General features: G+C 39.1%; 1 protein-coding gene across 5 annotated transcripts in view; it reads right to left on the bottom strand.

Annotated features, from left to right (window-relative positions):
* The window catches only part of LOC146798109 (cytochrome P450 2F3-like), a 767,041-nt gene that overhangs the window by 53,353 nt on the left and 690,328 nt on the right, over positions 1-23,360 (bottom strand). For all 5 annotated transcript variants that reach the window (XM_085625324.1, XM_085625321.1, XM_085625322.1 and 2 more), the window contains one exon: positions 12,826-12,967. In XM_085625324.1, coding sequence (XP_085481450.1) covers positions 12,826-12,967 — 142 coding nt within the window. The remainder of the gene's footprint in view (positions 1-12,825; positions 12,968-23,360) is intronic.

Below are 23,360 nucleotides of genomic sequence, written 5' to 3'. Positions count from 1 at the left end.
AGCCCAGGTACGCGTCATACGACCGGCTCCCATTGACTTCTATGGGAGTCCGACCGAACCGAGTCCGGCAGCATACGGCCGCATCGTACTCGCTGGGTCGGACTTCAGGCCTCCGGCTCGGTCAGAAAACACTCCGGATCCGGCTTGGTCGGAGTGATTTCCGACCCGGATCGGAATCGGCACCTTAGTGAATATGATATCTTCAAGATTCTTCAGACTATCAACCCTTCCAACCAATTCAGCGACCCGCTGCCCCCTTCTATCTTCAAAGAAATCAAGAATGCACTGACCCCACATGGACTAGGATTGTTAATGCTTCCCTAGCACAAGGCATGATCCCAGAATGCCTAAAAGCAGCTCAGGTAACACCGATACTAAAAAAACCTAACACTGACAAATCTGATCTCAATAACTTCCGCCCCATTTCCAAGATCCCACTTTAGCCAAACTACTAGAAAAATGTGTGCAATCCCAACTCTGTGCCCACACAGAGAATTACCAACTCCTAGACCAACATCAATCAGGCTTTAGGAAGTTGCACAGCACCAAATCGGCTCTCACTCATGTTTTTGATAACATTTTAATTATGCTAGACCAAAATGAATCCTGCCTCCTGATCCTCTTCGACCTTTCCTCCGCATTTCACACAGTTAATCATGACAACCTCCTATCCATCTTGCAAAATAGAATGGGTGTTACTGATCAGGTGTTACAATGGTTCTCATCCTTCCTTCATCACAGAACTCAAAGAGTCAAGGCAAACCACTCCCTCTCCCAGCCCCCTCCCGCACTCATGGGGATCCTCCAAGGATCTGCTCTATCTTCTATCCTCTTCAATCTTTTCTTGGAACCTCTTGCACATTCTCTAAATTCCATGGACATTCTCTTCCACATGTATGCAGACAACACGCAACTATATCTGAAAATCTCATCCTCGGAACCATCATCTCACTCAATACTACCCTAATGTTTACTCAAAACTGGTTAACGGAGAATCATCTACTGCTCAACACCTCTAAAACGGAATTCCTGCTCATCTCCCCTCCGAATCTCGTCCCCAAGCTAGACCTCTGGCTGAGTCACCTCACTGCTTTCAACTGTACGCCTCTCATCGTAGACGCAGCCAAGTCTCTCGGTATCACCATGGACAAGCACCTGAACATGAACGGTCATATCAGCAATGTATGCAAAGGAGCTTACCACTTGATGAGATCTCTCAGAAATATCAAACCTTTCCTTCCTCTAAATGATTTCAAGCAGGTGGTCCAAGCGCTTGTCTTGCCGAGGTTAGATTACGGCAGTGCTACCCTCTGTGGCCTTCCCAAATACGCTCTGGCTCCACTAAGGGTTTCACTTAACTCGGCTGCTAGACTGGTTAAAGATACCAAGCGAAGAGATCATATATTCCCAGTCCTAAAATACCTCAATTGGTTGCCCTTCGAAGCACAAATTCAATTAAAGATTGCTGTTCTTACACACAAAGCCCTTCACTTTAATACTCCTAGGTACCTTGCTCAAAAACTTAAACTATCCTGTGTCGTAAGAGCTTCAAGAAGCGCCTCTACCCTCCTCCTGAAACCACTCATCCTTATGAAAAAGAGAAGTTGTCACGGAGCTTTCTCCGGAGCTGCCCCTATGATTTGGAACTCTCTCCCACCGGAAGTTCGCAGAATCTCCTCATTGACGGCGTTCAAAGTGAAAGCCAAAAGATTCCTAATGAACAAATTCATACCCTAATAGGGTTAGACTCACGGGCCCATTGACATTGCACCTGCTGACTTTGTTCTTATTTTTGATACAGCTCCCCCTTGTACACTGTGTTTCACCCTTGCTGCCCGCCTACACCTGTTTTATTGTATTACCCTCCTAGATATATTTTACACTGTATTTTCTTTCTCTCCCTTCCTCTTATGGATATTGTTATAGATATTGCTTTTGTACTTCCTCCCATCATATTGTAAAGCGCTCTGTTATCCCTCGGTATCTTGTTCGCGCTATATAAAACTTAATAAATAAATAAATACCTGTCTAAGGCCTTTCAAGTCATTGTTTTTTGTTTCTGTTCATTTACTTGGACCAGGTGTGTGCTTGAAACTATTTGTGGGCAATTCTTCACTTTTTGCACTAATTTAACAATTTTCCAGCTGTGCCTTTACCAGACGCAAATATTTAGTTTTCAGACGAGATACAGAGGCGTGTCCTAGTGCTGAAAGTTACATTTAGTTTATTTTCTGATCTCATCAGCAAAACATTTTGTACAACATTTTTGGCTTTTAAAAAGGAGGCAAAAATTATTTTGACGTTATTAACAAATAAATCTTGAATTTCTTTATAATTAAGATAATAGAAGACATTTTATGATCTAAATTCACAGTTATCAGTTTATCATATCCATTTTTTAACCTCACCTCATCAATGTCCTCAACAGCTTAGAAAATGTCTAGACTCAAACTCTCAGATTCCATGTCTCACTGAGCTATTTTTAAGTGTTGTCACTTCCTACCATTTAAATAATTATTTTATGGACTGTCTTTCTAATTTCAGAAACAGTTCTCTGGTGCCTTTTCCTTTAGAATTTTTGGATGTGTTTCTTTTTTGCATATGTTTAACCAACTGGTTCAGTGACAAAAATCAAAACCACAAATATCGTGGTATATAAATATTCAGTCAAGAATATCAAACACAAAATATTGTTATCCTATACTTCCAAAGTAAATAACAATAATATAGACAAAAATATTGTTATACACTAATATACGAGACAAAAATATAATTTTCCAACACATATAATTAAAACATTAAGGGGCCAATTAGGATGTCGGTCAGTTTTTGGTTCACCGCCAGCTTACGATGTTGGCAGGCGGAACTGGCTAGTCATTCCAACTGGCTCTCAGAGACTTCTGGCTGATTGGAACCACACCAAACTCCACTATGTACGGCGTTTGCGCCATTGGGAATGCGATGTTGGATTCCGACAGCCTTTCTGTGCCAGAGGGAACTCCGACCAACATTGTAATAAGCCCCTAAATATATTGATATTTAACAGTACTATAAATAAAATTAAATACATTTCCATAAAGTAAAAATATAAATAAATGTTATTCATGTAAATTTTAAAAATGTAAAATATATATATATATAAATAATATAAAAAGAATAACAAATGCCCTTTAATTTTTTTTAATCAGACTAATTGCATTACACATAAAAAGTAAACAATGTAAAAAATTACATTTTACTAAAAATATATCACATATTACAAACATTACTAAATGAAAATAATATACTTTTAAATATACAGAAACATCATAATAATATAAATGTAATCAATACAAAGAGAACTTTAAAATTGTAGGAATAATAGGAATGATACATTTACTATTATTCCCACTTCAGTCTGTGCAACAGTAGGGAAAGTGTTGGATAGGACAGAGGTAAAATTTACTATTCCCACTCCAGTCGGTGCAACAGTAGTGAAAGCGTTGGACTCATGAGGGGTATAAATTACTATTCCCACTCCAGTCGGTGCAACAGTAGGAAAAGTGTTGGATGGGAGAGGGGTAAAATGTACTTTTCTCACTCCAGTCGGTGCAACAGTAAGAAAAGAGTTGGACCCAGGAGGGGTAACAATTTACTGTTCCCACTCCAATCTGTGCAACATTAGGGAAAGTGTTGGATAGCAGGGGGGTAAAATCCACTATTCCTACTGCAGTCTGTGCAACAGTAGGGAAAGGGTGGACCCAGGAGGGGTAACAATTTACTATTCTCACTCCAGTCTATGCAACAGTAGACAAAGGGTTGGACTCAAGTGGAGTTACATTTACTATTCCCACTCTAGTCTGTGCAACAGTAGGGAAAGTGTTAGAGTGCAGAGGCATACAATTTACTATTCCCACTCCAGTCAGTGAAAAAGTAGGTAAATAGTTGGACTCAGGATGGGCAATAATTTACTATTCTCACTCCAATTGGTTCCACGGTAGGGAACCAAAGTGTTGGATTGCAGAGGGGCAAAATGTATTCTTCCCACTCCTTTCAGTGCAACAGTAGGGAAAACGTTTGACTTGGAAGGGGTAAATTGTACTATTCCCACTCCAGTCTGTGCAACAGTAGGGAAAGGTTTGGACCCAGGATGGGTAGAATTTACTATTACGACTGCAGTCTATTTTAAACAATAAAGAAACCATTGTATTGAGGAGGTATAATAATCTGAATTCCCACTCCAGTCTACGCAACCGTAGAGAGAAAGTAGTTCACTTAAAAAAATAAAAAATAAAATATATATATATATATATATATATATATTAAACAAATTACATATTTTAAAGATTTTTTAATATATATCTTAAATTAAAAACATATTATTAATACAATTCAAATTTCACGCTATATTCTAACAATCATATCAACAAACATATATAATGTAATTTATAATTAAAACGCATAACACAATTATCACATAACATAATAGATAACACACCTTAAAAAAACTTACATTTATATAACTTCATTACCTTCCTACCCTATACATCTACAAACTAAATAACGCACACCGAAATTATATCTTAAAAATCATAACAATTACAATGTTTACATATTTCATTATCATTTAAACAGTTTTAAATAATTAACTAATAATAAAGTAATTAGATTTAATTAACTCCCGACTCTTTATCACTAGAAATGCAACAATGCGCACCTCATATATATCTTGGAAAAATATCTTATTTACATAATTTACATAATTAATTATCAATTAAACAATGAAAAAGAATTAACTAATAATACATTAATTACATTAATTAACTTCCCACCCTTTACCCCCACAAACCCAACAACCCACACCTAATATATAACTTAAGAAATATCATAATCACACAATTTACATAATTCTCGATCAATTAAATAATTATTAATAATTAACATTACTTATTAAATAGTATAATTAATGTCCTTCACAACCTTTACCCATACAAAAACAAACCACATTAAAAATATAAACCCATATTTAATTAATTATATGATTTACGTAATTATCAACTTAATATTTAATAATAATTTCAAAATAATGATTGATTAATTCTAATTAAATTACTTCCCACCCTATATGCCTACAAACCCTACAACCTACACCTAAAACCTAGCTTAATTTTAAAAAACTACACAATTAACATAATTATCAATTAAAATATTAATATTAACTAATTATAATTGTTTTGCTTGCCACCCTGTACCCATATACCCACAACATGTTACGGCACTAAAAATAACAATAAACTAATAAATGAAATCTAAAAAAACAACTACAATTTAAGAAACTAAATTAAAAAACATTAACAATATTTATACAAACAATTTGCAACATGTAAAATTTAAATGTATACTAAAATACATAAAAATAACTAAAAAACAATATTGTTAACAACAATATTTTTGTAAACAATCAATAACAACATAGATATTTTTCACATCAATACTACCTTAAAAACAATATTCTTGTCAATGATATTCTTGCATATGATATTTGTGCAGCACAATATTTACAACTCAATATTTTTGCCTCTCAATCTTTTTTTAGATAATTTGTTTGAATACTAACCATCTTATTCCAAAGTTGCAGCTGTGATCCATTGTTTGACTGTTTCCATTGGAGTGTTGTGGGCTATTTTAATCCATTTTGATGTCAGATAATACAAGTGGTAATTTGGTTTTGAAAAATACGTCTAAAAAAGGCAAAAGAGGGTTCATTGAGAGAACTGTATGAGCCTTGACTAGTCGAATTTCTACTCCACTTGACTAAAATCAAATAAAAAATAAGTTTATTTTGACCAATTGGCCTTTAAACTACATATACCAACATGACACAGATAATAAATACAATTATTAAAATTTTTAAAAGAACCTAAAATCAATTTCATTATTTTCTCGTAAAAGCTTATTTTTGTTTTGTCATACTATAAGCCAAGGGCGTTTATCTAAAAAATTGAATACATTATATAATTACAAACATTCGATTGGCCTCTGTTTATCCCCCTTGGACCACCCTTTTCATTTCCTTATTCCATGAGAAAACTTTTAGCTACTTGAACAAACTTTGCCAAAGCAATTGCAATATCAAAAAACTGCATGTCAATAAGGAGCTTAATTGCTTGTAACCTTGAGCTTGTTCCATATTTTAAAAAGAGTCACCTTAAATTCATCCTCCGTACAGATAGCAATTTTTGACAATCCATTATAAAATGAACACAGGTACATTTAAAATCTAGCCCGCATGTACATTTACCACAGTCATCCATTAATATGTTTTTTATTTTCTCATTTGAACGGGAGGGATTAATACCTATTCTCACTTTTAATAGTTCCAATCGCAACCCATGATTTGGTACAGTATCTAGATACGGATACCAATTATCATTACTCCAGGTATTTAACATAAAATGCACAGACTTTTTTGATTCAAGTAATCCATGTTGATCTGTCTGGATTTTTCATTTCCCAAAATGTTTAAAGCACTCTTCTGTTCTTCAATACATAATGATTCTGGGTCAATTTTTACTTTTAGTGATTCACAAATGGAGAGCAGTTTATTTCTGGCAGCTTTTGTCCACTTTAATTCACTCTGTTGTATCTCCTTCCTACACCAACATGACACTTTCTCCTCCTCTCCTGATCCCAACCGTTTCCAAAATCTACACAGATTTACCTGGACTTGTATGTTCCATGCTGGCCAATCTATTTCTTGCCTAATGGCCTGTACCATTGAGGACCTAGGCAAGGAAAGAAGAGTTTTTAAACATTTACCTTACTCCTTATCCCATGAACATTTCCCCCCCAGACACAATATTTCTGCCCCATACTGCATCTGTGGGGGGATCATAGCCTTAAATGCTTTCAACACTGGTCTATGTGACATGTCTCCATAAATACTGTTACATTTTTTCAACCCACAAATTCCTGCTAGACCCTTTATTTTTTGAGCCTGTTGATGGATACCCCAATTTAAAGCTCTGTCAAACCATACTCCCAAATATTTATATTCATTGACGACTTCCAATTTTGTCTGACCCAGGCACCAGCTATATTCCTGTTTTTTCTTTCCAAAGCACAATATTTTAGTTTTTTCCATGTTTACTGTTAGATGTTTGGCTAGACAATATGTCTCAAAAACATTTAGCTTTCTTTGCAACCCTAATTCCGTTTGGTCTAAGATAACTAGGTCATCAGCATATAGTAGGCAAGACAGATGCTTTCCATTTACCTTTGGGCTTGCTCCTCTTTCAGTTATTAACAGTTTCGGTAAGTCAGCAAGGAAAATAGAAAATAGAAGAGGAGCCAAGACACATCCCTGTCTTAACCCATTATTGATTTTTTTTTCTCGGGTTAAACCTCCTGCTGTATCTTTAATAACTTATGTCCAATTTTCGCTGGGCAGTCCTTGGATGGCTTCTAATAGGTCCTCGGGGATATTATATCTATTTAACATCTCCCATAAGCATTCTCTATCTACTAGATCAAATGCCGCCCGGAAGTCGACAAAGCAGCAGTATAATCTACCCTGCTGTTCTACTGTCTTCCTAGCCACGGCCCACAATGCAAAACAATGATCAAGTGTTGAGTGCCCCTTTTTAAAACCTCCTTGTTCTACCGGGACAATTATATTTAATTCAACCCACTCCTTCAGTTTTCCCTGGATTATTTTAGAGAACACTTTCACACCGATATCTAATAGATTATTCAATCTGTAATTCTTGGGGTCCTTTATATCCCCTTTGTTATGCAGTGGCCTAATTATGGTTCCCCTCCAAGATTTTGGAATTGTACCTGTGGATAATACTGCTATGAACATTTTTGAGAAAAATTGGGCCCACCAATTTAGCTCTGTTGTAATTATTACTGCAGGTAAATTATCAGGCCTTGCTGCACGGGTTAGATTTAAAATCTTAATAGTATTCTTTACGTTTTCAGGCGAATATAAAGGAATTACATTTTTTACTACTTGTTGCCTCCAGCTTTTCTCTCCACCAATTTCTGGCCCATTTCTAGACTTATATAATTGATTTAGATGCTCCTCCCAGGATGCCTCGTCGACTTCACAACTCATGGTTCCTGCGGATCGACCTGATGCATCTTGGATCAGCCTCCAGAACCCTTTAGTATTTTTACTTTCTATACTTTCTAGCAGCGAAACCCAGCATTTTTCTTTAATGCGTCTTTTCTTAATTCTCACTAACATTTTATATTCCTTCCTCAACTTTAATAGATTATTGTAGGTCTCCTGATTGTATCTTAACTTCGACTTTCTTTCTTCTCTTCTTAGTAGCCTTTTTTTCTCTCTATATGCGGAGTCAAACCAAACCATTTGCTGACTGCCACCCCCTTGCTGAGCTTTGCCCCCTTGGTTTGTCTTCTTTAAATTGGCAGACAAACATAGTGCGGCCTGCTTGATTTTTCCTTCAAGCCATGCCACACACGGGCTCCATACTATTTCAAAGTCTAAATTTTGTTGAAAACTTGACAATTTTAGAATATATTCCTCCGTCAATGTGTTGGTTAGTCTTTTTGGATAATCCATAGATTGTGGTAAAGCGTTTTCACAAACTCTTGGGCAAGCTCTCGCTATTTCGCAATACAGTGGATAATGGACACTTTCTTCACGTTTAATTACCCTACATTTTTTTACTGAAATAAAATTCCAGGCATGTACGAAGAGATAATCTATAGGGCACAATTGGTTGTCCCTTCTGAATGTTTGTTCTGCAGGTCTATCGAGTTCCGATCTACCATTTAGAGTAACTAGCTCATGCGACCCTAGAAGTCTCCCTAACTCTTTATCTTGTTTGTTCATTTTACCAATGGGGAATTGGGCTGGCACTATCTCATATGCATCTAAAATTTCCTTCATCCAAGGGTCCATCTTTTCAGGATCTAAGTTATGATTAAAATCTCCAGTGATAATTAGAAAATCCTTCTAGTATTTATCATTTAGGGATATCAAATCTGCTTTAAAGAACCCCATTTCTTTTACATATTCTTCTCATGTACCCCACTGCACATAAATGTTAACCACGATCACATATTCCTTTTGCCTTCCCTGGTCTTGTAGTCGTACCTCACTAGCCAGTATCCATTTACAAGTTGTATGTATCAAAGACACCTTGTTTGTAGTTTTTGTGGAAATTAGAGTCAGGATCCCAACAGATGGGAGACCAAATCTAACTTTCGTAGCCGCTTTATGAAGCTGTGTGAAACCGTCGACTATCTGGGTACTGTCGCATAGCCAAGTCTCTTGCAGACAGACAATGTCTGCCTGTCGTGAAATATTTTTTACACATTCCATTTTTATTTGTTCTCTTAATCCATTAATATTCCACGAAATTATTCTTAGACTATGCGACAACCCACTTTCCTAATCTATTTCACTCAAATGACCGGACTCGTTTATGGCCCACCAGGATTCATTTAGTTCTCTGTCCTCAATACTCCAATTTCCCCAATTCTTATCCAGCTCATGATTTTCAACAATGATTTTAATTACCTCTCTTACTCCACATGCCCCTGTTATTATTCTTACTTGTCTTTTCCCCAATCCTGCACGACAATTCAAGAAATTACTTTCTGGATGACTTACATTTGCTATTTCCGCCTCTGTAATCAATCTTATTCCTTCCTTTAGTACCTCTTGTTTAGCATTTATTATTGCGGATTTAATCATCCCTGAATATACTTCAACTTTTGTCAATTCCTTCCCTTTACTACTAGATAAAAATCCAACCTGCCTTAAGTCCTTTGATTCTATTTTACCTAGGCTTGGACATTTTGCGAATGAAAATAGTAATTGTGAGCGATTTAATGGTATAATTCTCTTTAGTTTTTTCCTGCCATTTGGTACTTCCTGGGGCTCAAAGTATAACCACTTTTTATCACTTACATTTACAACTCCTCGATCTCTAGTGTTTTCTTCACTTATATCTCTTTTTCTATTTGGGCCTATTATCTTAACACCCCCCTTCCCTAAATTTTTTGGGTTACTTTTTACATCTTTTAAGTTTACCCTTTTTTCAATCCTTTCCTTCTCCCAAACTTCCTCCCGGGACTTTCTTTGTTGGGACCTTTTTTCCCTTGTTTCCTTCAAACTTACTTCTTGCCCACTTTCTTGGAGGCTCTCTTTCCTCTTTTTCCTTTCCTTCTTACTAATTCTAGGAGGAACTCTTCTTACAGTTTTTACCTTTGCTACAAATGATTTATTTTTTTGCACTTTACTTTTTTACTGGCTGTTTGCTTTCCTTTAAGCTTTCCTGAATACTGGATAGGTTTCCTTAATGGGAAACTAAACTTTTGCCACCTATGTTCATTTCTTCTCCTAATTAACATAGGTCATTTCGATATGTACACATCCTGAGCTTGATTCAATAGATCTAATGCCTTGGTGTCGCCTGAGCCCCCTCTAGTGGGGGTATCCGATACTGGTCTAACCACCAATGGCATTAAACCCCTAATACCCTGTAATTCACACACAGTGAGCTTTAGGCTCCTTTCTTGTGCCTTTAATATTTTATTATTTGAGAGTGTGACTTCTAACAAGCACTGCAAAATCTTTTGTAACATTAAAATAATATCCAACATTGAAGCTGATGGAGTTTCCGACAAGTCCAAGTTCTAAGTGCTATTACATAACATATCTTCCATAGATTTAAAGGCACCATTTGTCCATTGGCCCAAGCTTTTATCTATAATTGTTCCTTCCTCCCGGGCAATACTGTCATTCTGAGCTTGGCACTCTTTTAAAAGCTCCTCATACTCTGTGTCTCCAATATCATGCTCGGGGAATATCCTAGGCGATGACGAAAGTCTTGGTTCCAAATTAATGTTTATATTGCTTAAGTCACAGTGACTGGAAAATGAGTCTTGTATACATTCAATATATTTCTGGTTTATTGCCTGAGTTAAGATTAAATCCTTCTCTACTTCTTCAATTTTATTTGCGGTAGATTTTTTGGTAAAATGTTTTCCCACAAAGTCTTTTATTGATCTAGATACTGGGTTGTTTCCTTTCGTGCTCACATGTGATGTGTTCAGTATGTTTGGCGTATTTTCCTTCATTAATTCTTTATTTTGTCCCCTCTTATTAATTGCCTCATTTGTTTCTTTCGAAATCTCCATGGGGGTTAACTCCCTTATTTCCTTATTTGTAGACTGGGGGTCTTTTCTTATTTTGTTACTTTTTGCTTTTTTGGGGGCCATCTTACAAAAAAAAAAAAGACTCAAATCCGATATAACCTTAAACTTTGAGGCTCAAGTTCTGGTATACAAGCCCATGTGAATACTAAAACTAAAAACTACTATCTAGATAGGATCAGTAAAAATCCGGCACTTTCTGTTACCAATACAGCAAATCAATTACATTTAGCATTAAAAAATAAATAAATAAATAAATAAATCACTATCACTGACAGAATAGAGATCAGGCGTCCGCCTTCGCAGTCAGCGTCGGTTATAGCTCCCTCGCGGCACCTGCCGCCGTAGAAAAAGCTTCACGGCCCTTGCCGTACCAGAGATCAATTTGCAGCCCCTACTGCAGTGAAATAATATTTCGCAGCTTCTGTCGCTTGAGAGGAAATAACTCGGCCGCTCCTTCCGCTTTTGTTTTGCACTCACGGCTTCTGCTGCGTAAAGAAAATGTTTTCACAGCTTCGGCCGCAGCTGTGTTGCACTCGCAGCTTCGGCCACGTGAAAGCAAATGTTTGCGGCTCCGGCCGCAACAGAGATGTACTCGGGGCCAGAGCTGCGTGAAAGTAAATGTTCCAGCAGCTCTGGCCGCAGCTGAGACGTTCTTGCGGCTTCGGCCGTGGGAAAGCAAATGTTTAGCACTCCGGTCGCAGCTGAAAGGGAAGTTGAGGTAGGAGAAGAAAGGGACGATGTGGAGAGAAGGTGCTGACCAGGGTCCCAGCTACGTGTGAGGGGTCGTGCCTGTGCTCGGAGTGTGCTTCTCCCACTGCACGCACACGGAGGGGGCTCGGCTTCCCGAATTGCGCTCCTCTCTGCAGCTCCCCCAAGCTCTTGCGGCTCTACTGCTCTCTCGCGGCTCTGCCAGGTCTGCAGGTTTTCCGTCTGATGGCATACACCAACCCTGCAGGGCTCAGAGCGTATTATCAGTAAAGGGTCATCTTTGCACGCAGTCGGCCAGAAAGTTTCTCTGCAAGGTTTGAGCAGTCATTGGCCCTTCTATCTATCCACTTGACTAGACCAAAATAAGTTTTTTGATGCAACTGCCTGATGCACAGGATGTAGGGATACAATAAAGGTAAAGCAACTACAACTTACCTAAGGGAGGTGTGGTGTCTCTTCATGTAACGTCTGAGGAAAGGTAGGTAGGTTGTGTGTTTTTAGGGAAAAAAGAGACTTGGTTGACCATTTCGGAGGAGGATGGCTGATTTACGAAGGGAGGACAAAAACATAAGCTAATCGTTTGGGTCAAAGGCAAGTAAGCATATGCTGAAATCAGAAGTACACATCATACATGATACACCTCACTTAAACTCATCAAAAATGCTTGGACTTACCAATCCACAAGCAATGACTGCGAGAATATGACCACGCCTTTGCTTTAAGGAGCCCATTTGTGGCAATATACCTGAGCCCTTCTGTACTTCTCTCCAGAGTACACAGAAGTTGCCTCTAAAGCTCTATTTATGCCAACTTCAGGGACCCCCATAACCGACTGCTTCAGAAACAGCACATCGTTGCCATGAATTGACATACACTGCAGAAAAATACGACTCATCTTTCAGAGAGAAGAACATAGAAGACATGGAGAGAAATAAATAATACCTGCAGAAAAAGGCATGAATGCATCTTTCATTTGGAAACAGCCATTTTCATCCAGAAAATTTGCAGGATCAAATTTGTCAGGGTTGTTGAACTGTGTCGGGTCAAAATGTACTGATGTCATCAAAGGAATGAAGACGGTGCCCTGAAAAACAGATGATAGAGCATCACAAAATGTTAAAGAAACATTTGGCCAAAGCAGATAGTTTATTGCTGCAAAATCGGGCTCTTTTTGAAGATTTAGAAAATGAGTATATCAGCTGGGCAGTGGCGATTCGCGATCATTGTTCTTGCAGTCACTATTATCCACTTTTGCAACCCGTGACTGGCCGGATGATCACACTGCTTCATTCTTGCTGCTTGTGCTTTGTGATGTTGATGAGTACATACTCCCTGCTTTTAGTAAAATGTTTTGCTTCTGCAGGTATTGACACACATCATCAATTGGAAAGTACTTCAACTCAATGTAATGGTTAAAATGAATGCAATGCTGAACAGAAAGTGTAACCAGTTGATAAGGTCCTAAATGCCACAGGGAGTGGTATCTCCAAGGGACACCTCTGTCTGGTGACTTAGTGGTCCGTTGCTATAGCAAACAAAATTACTGGATGTGAGAATATCAGCCCTGATTTTACTGGGTGCCATATCCCTTTGGGGATACCTCACAGCAACAGTAGAGCATGAAACACTCCTTGCTACAGCCCCAGAGTGCGCCCTGCCACTACAGCACTATGCCAAGGCCACTGCACAGCCGCCTGCTGTGACCACCTTTCACAAGTACCGTAGGCTCTGAGCTGGTGATAAAAGTGAGAGGAAAACTGCCCAGAATATTGGGACACCAAATGGCTGACAAGGGCCTTAGCCATGGGGGGGCATTTGAATTTTTGGGTCAGCCTATATTAATATTTGGCAACCCAAAGAGTAATAGGTAGCTAGCAGAGTATCTTGAGAAAATTATATATATTTAAACAAACTGCATTCTCCTTTGAATGCATGCATACAAGGCAAATTAATGCATTCTGTTTAATAAAACACTTCCTCCAAGTCGCTAAGATCATTATAGAGATGCACTAATGTTGGGCTCAAATTTCACCTGTCAACAGGGAATGAAAAGAATGAGGTGAAATATAGACACTTTTGAAAATGAAATTTATTGATGCACAAATTGGTCTGGCACTTTTATGATGACCAATTTGTATTTGCAATTGCCTTTATGGGCTATTTGTTTCCTCCACCAAGAAAATATTTTTTCTCTTCCAGAAACCCCTCCCCATGTGCCACCCCATTTGTAGCACTGCTTCCTGCTCATTTCCACCATAAAAATCAGATTTCCCCCTGTCCTTTAGAAGAGAAAATTCGTCCTAATCCCAGAGTGGAAGTGGGGTGGAAAATGTTTGTAACTTTTCACATATTTGTGAGTTGAACGCATTCCCTGGCACCCACATCCTCCAGCACCTATTCCCTGCTATAGGATTTACTCATGAGCAATATTATGCTATCTTGGAGAGATGTTATGCATAAGTACATTGAGTTACCACTGCAAGGTCACAGTTTGTGAATTCCTAGTTTACATAAATCAAGCCATTTGAACACATAAATTGAACTTACATGCACAAACGCCTTTGAGGATCGGACCCTTTGAGTGCTTTGAAACTGGCTGATGTAAGAAAACAGGGATTTTTGAAGAGGGCCCCCCACTTTTTGAACCCAGTTGGATATTGGATGGTGTTTTTCAACTCTCACACTGCACTGAAGCCTGCTAACCAGGCGCCAGCGCTCTCTCCCGAAAAACGGCTATATGTAAATTGGCAAGCCCAATTGATAAGGACTTTACTCCCCCCCCCAATAAGTCTCTAGTATATGGTATCAGTGGTACCTAGGGCATGGGTGGTAAATGGGTCCCCAGGGCTTGCAGCCCTGTCTGTGCCACCCTGAGTGACTGAATTAAACTACTGACAACAGTCCTGCCATTTCCGACTATAGGAACACTGTAAATTGCTTAATTTCAACTTTGCCTCACCATATGTTATAAAGTCAATGCACTGCTTTTAATATCTGTCAGCCACCCTTTTAGTATCTGTCAGCCACCCCTAAGGACGTCCTCCTAAAGCCGAGGAGGCAGGGTGTGGGAATGTAAGTATAAGCTTAGATATCCCTAAAGTGACCTTTAACCATTAAAGGGCACTATATGTGAGCGGTCCATATGATAGCATGGGCTGGCACCTGAACAAACCTCAGGTTGGCAGCTCCATTATGGTACATAAATATGTTGTGTTTGGTATCAAACAAAGTGCCATCTCACCTCTGAAATGCATCTCATGTTAAGAGCAATGTGGCATGCAGCCAGGTGGCTACATTGGAGTTTGCCCACCTGGTTACCCCAGTTGCTCTAAGCTCTGGCTCACAGCCTGCACTTGCTGCCACCAAGATAGGTTTCTGACCTTCTGCCAGACAGTGTGATCATTCCCAGGAGTCGGGAACAAGGGCCTGGACAGGAAGGAGGACACACTTATTCCCTCCTAGGAAGGCTAGTGAAGTGGCACATTAAGGCTGTGAGCTTCAAAGGCACCTCTGATTTGCATCAGGGCTAACTCTGAAAGGAGGAATCAACAGTGCCCAGGTACATTTTCCTCCGGGCAATCGCAAAATTAGGCATGTAGGTGGTGTATATCCCAAAAGGCTAGCCACACCCCTAGGGTGGGCTGCCTGGTCTGCACAGCCAAGGAAGATTTCTGGCATTTTTATAAGAGGTAGACATAGTGGGTTCTGGGTAGAAAAGATGATCTACACCCCCGGATGTGGCCACCTCAGGGGTGGATAAGCTGCAGGGAAAGCATCCATTGGCCAATTACACTCACACCTCTAAAGCCCCAAATTCTAGAATTTAAGGGCTACCCCTGGCACTAGAACCTCAGTTCTGAACAACCTGCATCGAAGAAGACAAAAAGAGACAAGTATCTGCAGCACCAGGAATTGCACAAAGCAAAAGAGGGATACTCTGTCCCTGTGGCGAGGCCCCTGGAACGGCCTGATCGAGACTCGTCCTAGACAAACTCTCAGATCCCACAGACACAGGGACCAATGCGAGAGCCTAAAGCACACTCAGACTCCCCATGACTAGTGGCACTAGTCTCCTGCAAACTTCAGTTAAAACAACACTCTGAATCTGCAGAATTGCTGGCAATCGGGCCCTCCGTGGGATCTTCCACACCCATATAGTATAGTGCATTTTGAGAACTGTATTCCTGCCTTCCAAAAAGTTACAGGCAGCTACTGAGATCCCTCGGACCACCGGATATCGAAGTACTTTTTTCCTAGTATTGCCACTGCCAAGGCTTGTCGGTCGCCAGACAGGCAACTGACCCCTGCACTCGATGCTGCTCCTAGAAGGAACTGTTAGATTATGCTTGTTGATGCTCTCTTAATGCCATGTATACGTTAGCATTAGCTGTGCCGTTTTCTTTTTCAGACTCCATTTTGTGTGGCTGAACTGTGAAAGATATGAGAGTAGAAACCTTTTTTTTCCTTTGCAGTTCAGCCACATCTGTTTGGAAAATTCCACTGTGGTTGTGTTCTTAGCTAAACATGCAATGTACATAATTTATCTTTAGGCTTACTGTTGCTCAGTTCCCTCTGTGCAGACGGAGCCCCGCTCTGAGCGAATACTAATAAACGATTATTGGTGTATATTCTCCACTCTTTCTCTGACTCTTCATTCAGTTTGGAAGGCTGAGAGGTGGTCTGTGGTGACCTGGGTGGCCCTAAGCGGATCACTTCCTTCAGAACTCCATCTGACCTTCGACCGACATCAGCAACCACCCTGTTGTTGTGTGTTTACATATCCTGTTCAGCGCCAGGGACAGTCAGGAGAATTATGCCCCTGGCCTCCACTGGCAACGTAAAATTGAACTGACTGTTGTGGCCTGGTCCTAGGGCCCACATTAGCTTTATCCTGCAAGGGTTCCATGCAACTCGACCTGCAAGTGACTGATGGTCACTAGTAGTTTTCTATGAGATTAGTAGGGATGAGATGCACACCTGGTCATCCACTTTACACCAAACTTACTCCATTCAAAACTTTTCGGCATGGAAAACGTGCTTCTGCACTTCATCTCATTGAGCTGCAACATTACTAGATCACGAGGGAACCATCGTTGGGTCCACCAAGCTGCACAGCCCCAAGACTGTCTGAATCCAATGAACCAAATTCATATAATTTAATGTTCTGTTTTCTCAATTTAGTAACCATTGGTTTTCAACCTTCTTTCTTCACTTTTTCTTTCAATTTATTTTATCCAATCAGTATTTTACGTCAATTAACAAAAGCTCAGGAGCACTAAATGGGTTCCACATGTCATGATTTTATTATAACGACCCACTACATTTCGGGAAAAGATCCCCTTAGTCAGGGGCATCTACAAATACAAGCATGTATATGTTTTAGCCATCTTTGTCAACAAAAAAAGCACTTCACTTAAGTTTAAAAATGAATTCCATCAATTATTCACAAAGGTAATGTTAACGATAAAAAATGTTAACGATGAAGAAAAACCGCTGTCAGTTAATCTGACCTATACCCAAAAAGGTTACCACCGGCATACTACTTTCAATCCTTTCTATACCTACATTATTCTCACATGAGCTTTTCTGAATCGACGTAAAATACTGATTGGATAAAATGAATTGAAAGAAAAAGTGAAGAAAGAAGGTTGAAAACCAATGGTGAATAAATGGAGAAAACAGAACATTAAATGATATGAATTTAATTCATTGGATTCAGACAGACTTGGGGCTGTGTAGCTTGGTGGAACCAACGATGATTCCTTCGTGTTCCACTATTAGTTTTCCCCATTGACCACAATTTTAAAGTCTCAGTTTTCTTTTGCACTGATTTTATACTGCTTCTAAAATCCATAAATCCTATTATATGTATACTATTCTGTTCATTTTGGTGTCTGGAGGAAGATACAAATACACTTTATCTTGATGTATTGGTATCAATTTTCTCTCAAGTTGTGTCAATTACTTATTGTCCATGTTCGTCCTCTGAAATGCTTAACACATGTTCCTCTAGTAAAGCCTGACTGCTCTTTACCACACTACTAGGTCTTAGTTAAAATGTATTATTGTGTATCCAAGGACCATCTTTGGGGCCTGTGAGAGTATTGCATGGTGACACCTAACCAGCATCACTACATAATACTACATATTCCTAAGCTGGCATGACGCTTTCAAAGGATAACTGAGCATTTAAATTATTTCCAAGAAATTGCAAACGATTAAATGGTTATGGCATCACTCCACACACCCATAGCCACTTTAGTTTTCTGAATAGGGTTAGATCACACCGGTTGCCAAACAGAAAGCTAGTGGCAATTCTCAGTAGAGTTGCTATTAAGTTTAAAGAGTAAATTACCAACATTCCAGAAGGTACTGGCAGGGCTGTTATTATGTTTTAATGTAAAATTACCAGTTCTTAGAATCTAGGCTAGAAAAATTAAAGGTACATTATCAATAATTTTAGTGGGTGCTTCTCAGCAAGGACAGTAACACTATTTCTCAACTGGCCTCTTTTTTCCGGACCCCAAAGCTTTTAAAAGCAATCCTCAAAAAGACTGCTGTAGTTTTTTATGACTCTGTACTAGCACTGGTTAGCAGTCACAGCTGAGAGGCCTAGAATTCAATGAACATTAGCTGAGCTCACCTCTCACATCATAAATTAAAAAACAAAAGCTTGCCATATGAAAAGATTACACAATTGTGCAGGACACTGAGTGGCGTAATTCTTAACGCTAACAACTTTCATAACCTTTTGAATTCCAAATTCAGAACTGACTGTCTCCACCCAAACCTTATAAGCCTTTCAGAAGTAAGGTCCAATCAGGAACTCTCCTGTTTCCAATAAAGCATAGTCTTTGGATTTCTCTGCTTTGCTTGGGCAGAATCATCTCAAAACATGTCTAACTTATAGTTACCCTCCATCCTTTCCAGGAGGGCTGGCCTTTTCTAAAATGATGCTTTGTTAGATAATGTATCTGCTCCAGAGATATTTATTTTGTTTAAGGGAGCGATATTCTCATGTTGGATAGAGAGTTTGTTAGGTTATTGTACCTGCCGCAAATGTCGGAATATACCGCAAATATCAGTGTGAATCCGAAATGGCCATTATATAAAAAGTCTGCTGTACAGCACTGTTTTTCAAGACTATTTTACTATAGAACTCTTCGTGGGTCAACATTCAGAGAATTCATATACTTCAGAGATACTTAAAGTAGGTTACTGGGACACTTGTGACCCTCCTGACCTTTACGTATGGCCCCCTTATGTGGTTTACATTACTAGACACTAACATTCAAAAAGCTGTTAAATGGCCAAGCATTTATGTACATGTTAACTTAAAGGAAATTAAGTAAGGTGTTTTGCACCACTTATCTGTAGGAACACCTTCATTTTCAAAGCTATCATTAAACTAATATGTAGAAAAATTACAATGTCTCTTCACAATTAAACACTTCAGTAACAAGCAGTGTTTCACCTTAGTATATCGGATTATATTGCTGTAATGAGAGGCATGTATTAAAAGTGATAGTTTTCAAATATGAACCTATTAAGTAAATCAGTTAATTAAAACCATAAAACATTCTAAATATTTTTTAAGTGCATAGTGGCTGAAAAATGCCTAGTGTAATCGTTTTGCCCTTTGGAATCTTATATGACTAAGCACAACTACAAAACTACAATTTGAAACCATTTTTAAAGTGATACTGCACGTCTTAAAGCCTCAAGCAATCTTCTTCAAAAGAAAGTCATTGGTAAAGTGCTTTAACATTTGTACGTGGTTCATGTTTATTTCAAACCAACAAACCTTACTATGCAGTCTACCAAGTCTCATGTTTCTAGTGACCTTTAAGGTTCTTTGAGAAGCTTTTCAGTGTTATTTTGAGGAGTTTCACTATGATTTTTACTCCTAATTAACCTCTCTGCTCTGTCCATAAAGATAATGAATCTGACAGTAACAGGTGCAAAACGCCCAGGGGCGTAACACAGGACCCCGCAGCCCCCTCGGTGCGAGGGGCCCCAAGCTCGAGGGGGCCCCCCTCAGCACTGCACTCTGGCCGGAGAGCTGCTGATTGAGTCCAAAGGGGGCCCCTCCACGTACCTTGCAGGCAGGCCCCCTCAATTTTCGTTACGCCAGTGAAAACGCCATCACAGAGCCTTTTTTCTTAATGGTATAGGGCCCTGTGGCCCCTTCCCTGAGGCTTTACAGCCCTAGCTACGTCATCACAGCCCCTCTCCCACAGCTTTTACAAGCTCTGGGGACCCCTTCCCTTGGGATCATATTATTTTTTAAAGGGGAGGGGGGCTAATAGCCCACCCTCCTCAAACATGTAGGGCCCCACCGACCCCATCCCTCGGGCATTTTTTTGTAAGGGTAAAAAGGGTAGCTCCATTTTTCTGAGTTTACGTCCCTGAGGACCCCATTCCCTGAGGCCTTAGGTGGGTGGCCTGGTGCCCACCCGGGGTTCCCACAAGACATTACACTGAGGACCATAGGAGAACCCTAGTACCACCGCAGCCCTTCTGGCTCCCTGCATGCATCCATTCTGGTTGAAGCAGCAGTGTACAATGCTCCTGCCCGGCAGAAGCAAGTATCTTTCCATGCTTTCGCTGGACAAGAGCAATCTGAGTTTCCTTGCTTGCAAGACAATTGGCAGGGAAATAAATGTCTGTTCTCACCCGGTGTGAGAAATTTTGCAGTTCTCGCCACGTGGGAGCATTCAAGTTTTCCATGCTTTGGCAGGCATGGAAACAGTGTTGCAAGATGGAATCCCTGGGACACAAAATATTTGCGGGCTCAAGGAAATGGTGTACCCAGGGCCTTTCAAGGCTATGAGAGTAAGGATGTACATGCCGTCCCCCTTTTAACAATATAGGCCCTGTAGATGAATGCATTTTTGAATGCTTTCAAATTAAAAAATTGTGAAATTGCAGGTTGCTGGTCATAATTCTTTCAGATAAAGATAGTCCACTTGGTTGAAATGTCACTGCAGTTTGAAGTTCTCAGATACTAAGCATTGGATTCTAATAAATAGATAATTTATGTTTGTGATTGTCCCAAACTGAGTGCCTATCAGGATTAATTAAATGCATTATAGCTGAATCTAGTGCTGTACGGAAAACCAATGCTACTTCAATTAGTGCTGCAGAATTGGATCTGTGTCTACTCTGGTCACGTCTCCTGGATAAACAGGTGTGTCTTAATATAGTATTTCTCTTGCCTCTGATATTGCATTTAGCTCCATTCCTAGATGCATGTGGCATATATTTGAATCTGTCATTGACAGCTATGGCTGAAGTTAACTCCAATTTTGGGATGCATATACACGGAGTTAAAAACTTGGAGAAATTTATGGTTCTCGTGCATCATTGTAAATATGACACAAGACGGATTTCCTTTAGGTATCAAGATTGCTCACAGTTCATCAGTTAGATTGCAATTTGCATTTCGAATGCCTCCCCAATTAAATACATTCCCAAAGCAAACCCACACTCCCTACTAAGGACAGCGATTATTTAGAATGGTGTTTACTTCCTGGAGTACCCCTTAAAAATACTTTTGTTGTATGAGGAGACGCGCACGCGAATCAAGATGGCCGCCACCCGGTGAGCTCCTCCGCGTTTTCGCCTGTTTTTTATTACAAAACAACGAAATTCTGTCAGAATATGTATTAAAATGAGGTCGCTGCTATAATAATAAGCTTATCTGCATTGTGAGGAAGATTCAAGCCTGTTTGGTCGTCGGAAGTGGTGTTTCTGGCTCCCTGGTTCCTGCTCCCAGCTCTGCATTGAGGTACTGCCTGGTGTGTCTGTCAAGGGGGCGGAGTATACTTCAGGAAAGGGCCTGGCTTGGGCCTAGCCACACCCCTAGTCCAGTTTAGCTGCTGCACCAGTCATTTTGAAGATTGCTTTGCATCTTTTGCTATATTTAATCATAAACTGTTCTTTTTTCTTCAAATTTCATTATTTATTCATTATTTATTCTCAAAAATGGATAATAAAAATCCTCTCAACAATAAAAGAAGACCCGCTATCTTTAATTCTAGAGGAAAATCAGGCACTTCATGCTAATACAGAAACTATTGCGAATGAAATTAAAAATGTGCGAAAAGAAATGGCGAGTATGTCAATGAAAAAATCAGATAACTCAATTAAAATACAGGATAGTAAAGTTAAAGTCGACGCTTTTACCCCACTTTTGGCGAAAGTATCACCTATGTGCTCACATCTTTTGGACATGGAAAATCGCAATAGACAATACAACGTTCGCATATTTAATTTACCAGAAGAGGTTGAGGGAACTAACTGTCGACTATACTTAGAGAAATGAATTCCTGTTCTTTTAAATATGAAATTTCCAGAAAAATTAGAAATTGATAAGGCTCATAGAATTCCCTCACGTCGCAACCCTCAACATACCAAGACTAGACAAATGATGTTTAAAGTTCTTCGTCACCATCATTTGGTTCTGATCAGAAAAGCAGCCAGAGAAATTCCCGCATTGATGGTCAATGGTCATAAAATCTTTATTCATCAAGATTTTGACAAAGAAACTGTTGCAATACGTAAGGGATTTACTGATCTTCGCCCTAAATTAAGAAGCCTTGGATACCAATACGGCCTTTTTGATCTTTCAACAATGCGCATTTGGAAAGATAATTTTTCAAAATCCTTTCAGCGTCCTGAAGAACTGAGACATTTTCTAGATCAACAATTACAGCATTCTATGGACACTCATGGCCCCACTACTTGACTTTTTTCCAGTATGATCTTCTCTGACAGATTCATAAAAAATTCATAGTATTTTGGGCTCCAACAGTTCCGGCCATGCTTGTAGAGCGTGAGTGCGTTTCAATGTTCATATCTATTTATTTTGTTTGTCTTTTTTTCTATGTTTTATTTTCTTCTCTCCCTTTTGCGTGTTCTGGAGCTACTTTCTTCTTAACATTTGGGCCTTTTTCTTACTTTCCTCTTCCTAACCCTTCTCTCCTTTTTATTATGTTATGGCTAATATTAAAGTAGTGTCATTAAATGTTAAAGGTTTACGCCATCCAGTGAAACATACAAAAAGTTTAGATTATTTGGGTTGTTGCAAAGCTGACTTTTGTTTTTTACAAGAACTCATATAGATGATAAAATCTTAGATTATATGAAGAAAAAATGGGTTGACAATGTTGTTTCTTCTCCTGCTACTGGCAAGAAAAATGGTGTAGCTATATTATTTGCAAAAAAATCGCAATGCCAAAAGTTTAGCAAAATTACAGATACGGATGGGAAATATTTAATTGTTAAGGTTAAAGTTCATGATTCTATCTTATTTCTATTAAATGTTTATGGCCCTACTGCAGATGACCCTGTTTTTTGGTCTAATCTTTCAACTGAGGTTGTAAAAATTGGTAATGTACCTTTAATTGTTGCAGGTGATTTTAATGTCATATCTGATCCTTTATTAGATAGATTATCTCATACTAAATTCCATC

This window comes from Triturus cristatus, chromosome 9 (assembly GCF_964204655.1).
Source record: "Triturus cristatus chromosome 9, aTriCri1.1, whole genome shotgun sequence".
Lineage (NCBI taxonomy): Eukaryota > Metazoa > Chordata > Amphibia > Caudata > Salamandridae > Triturus > Triturus cristatus.
This window is presented reverse-complemented; position numbering and strand designations above follow the sequence as displayed.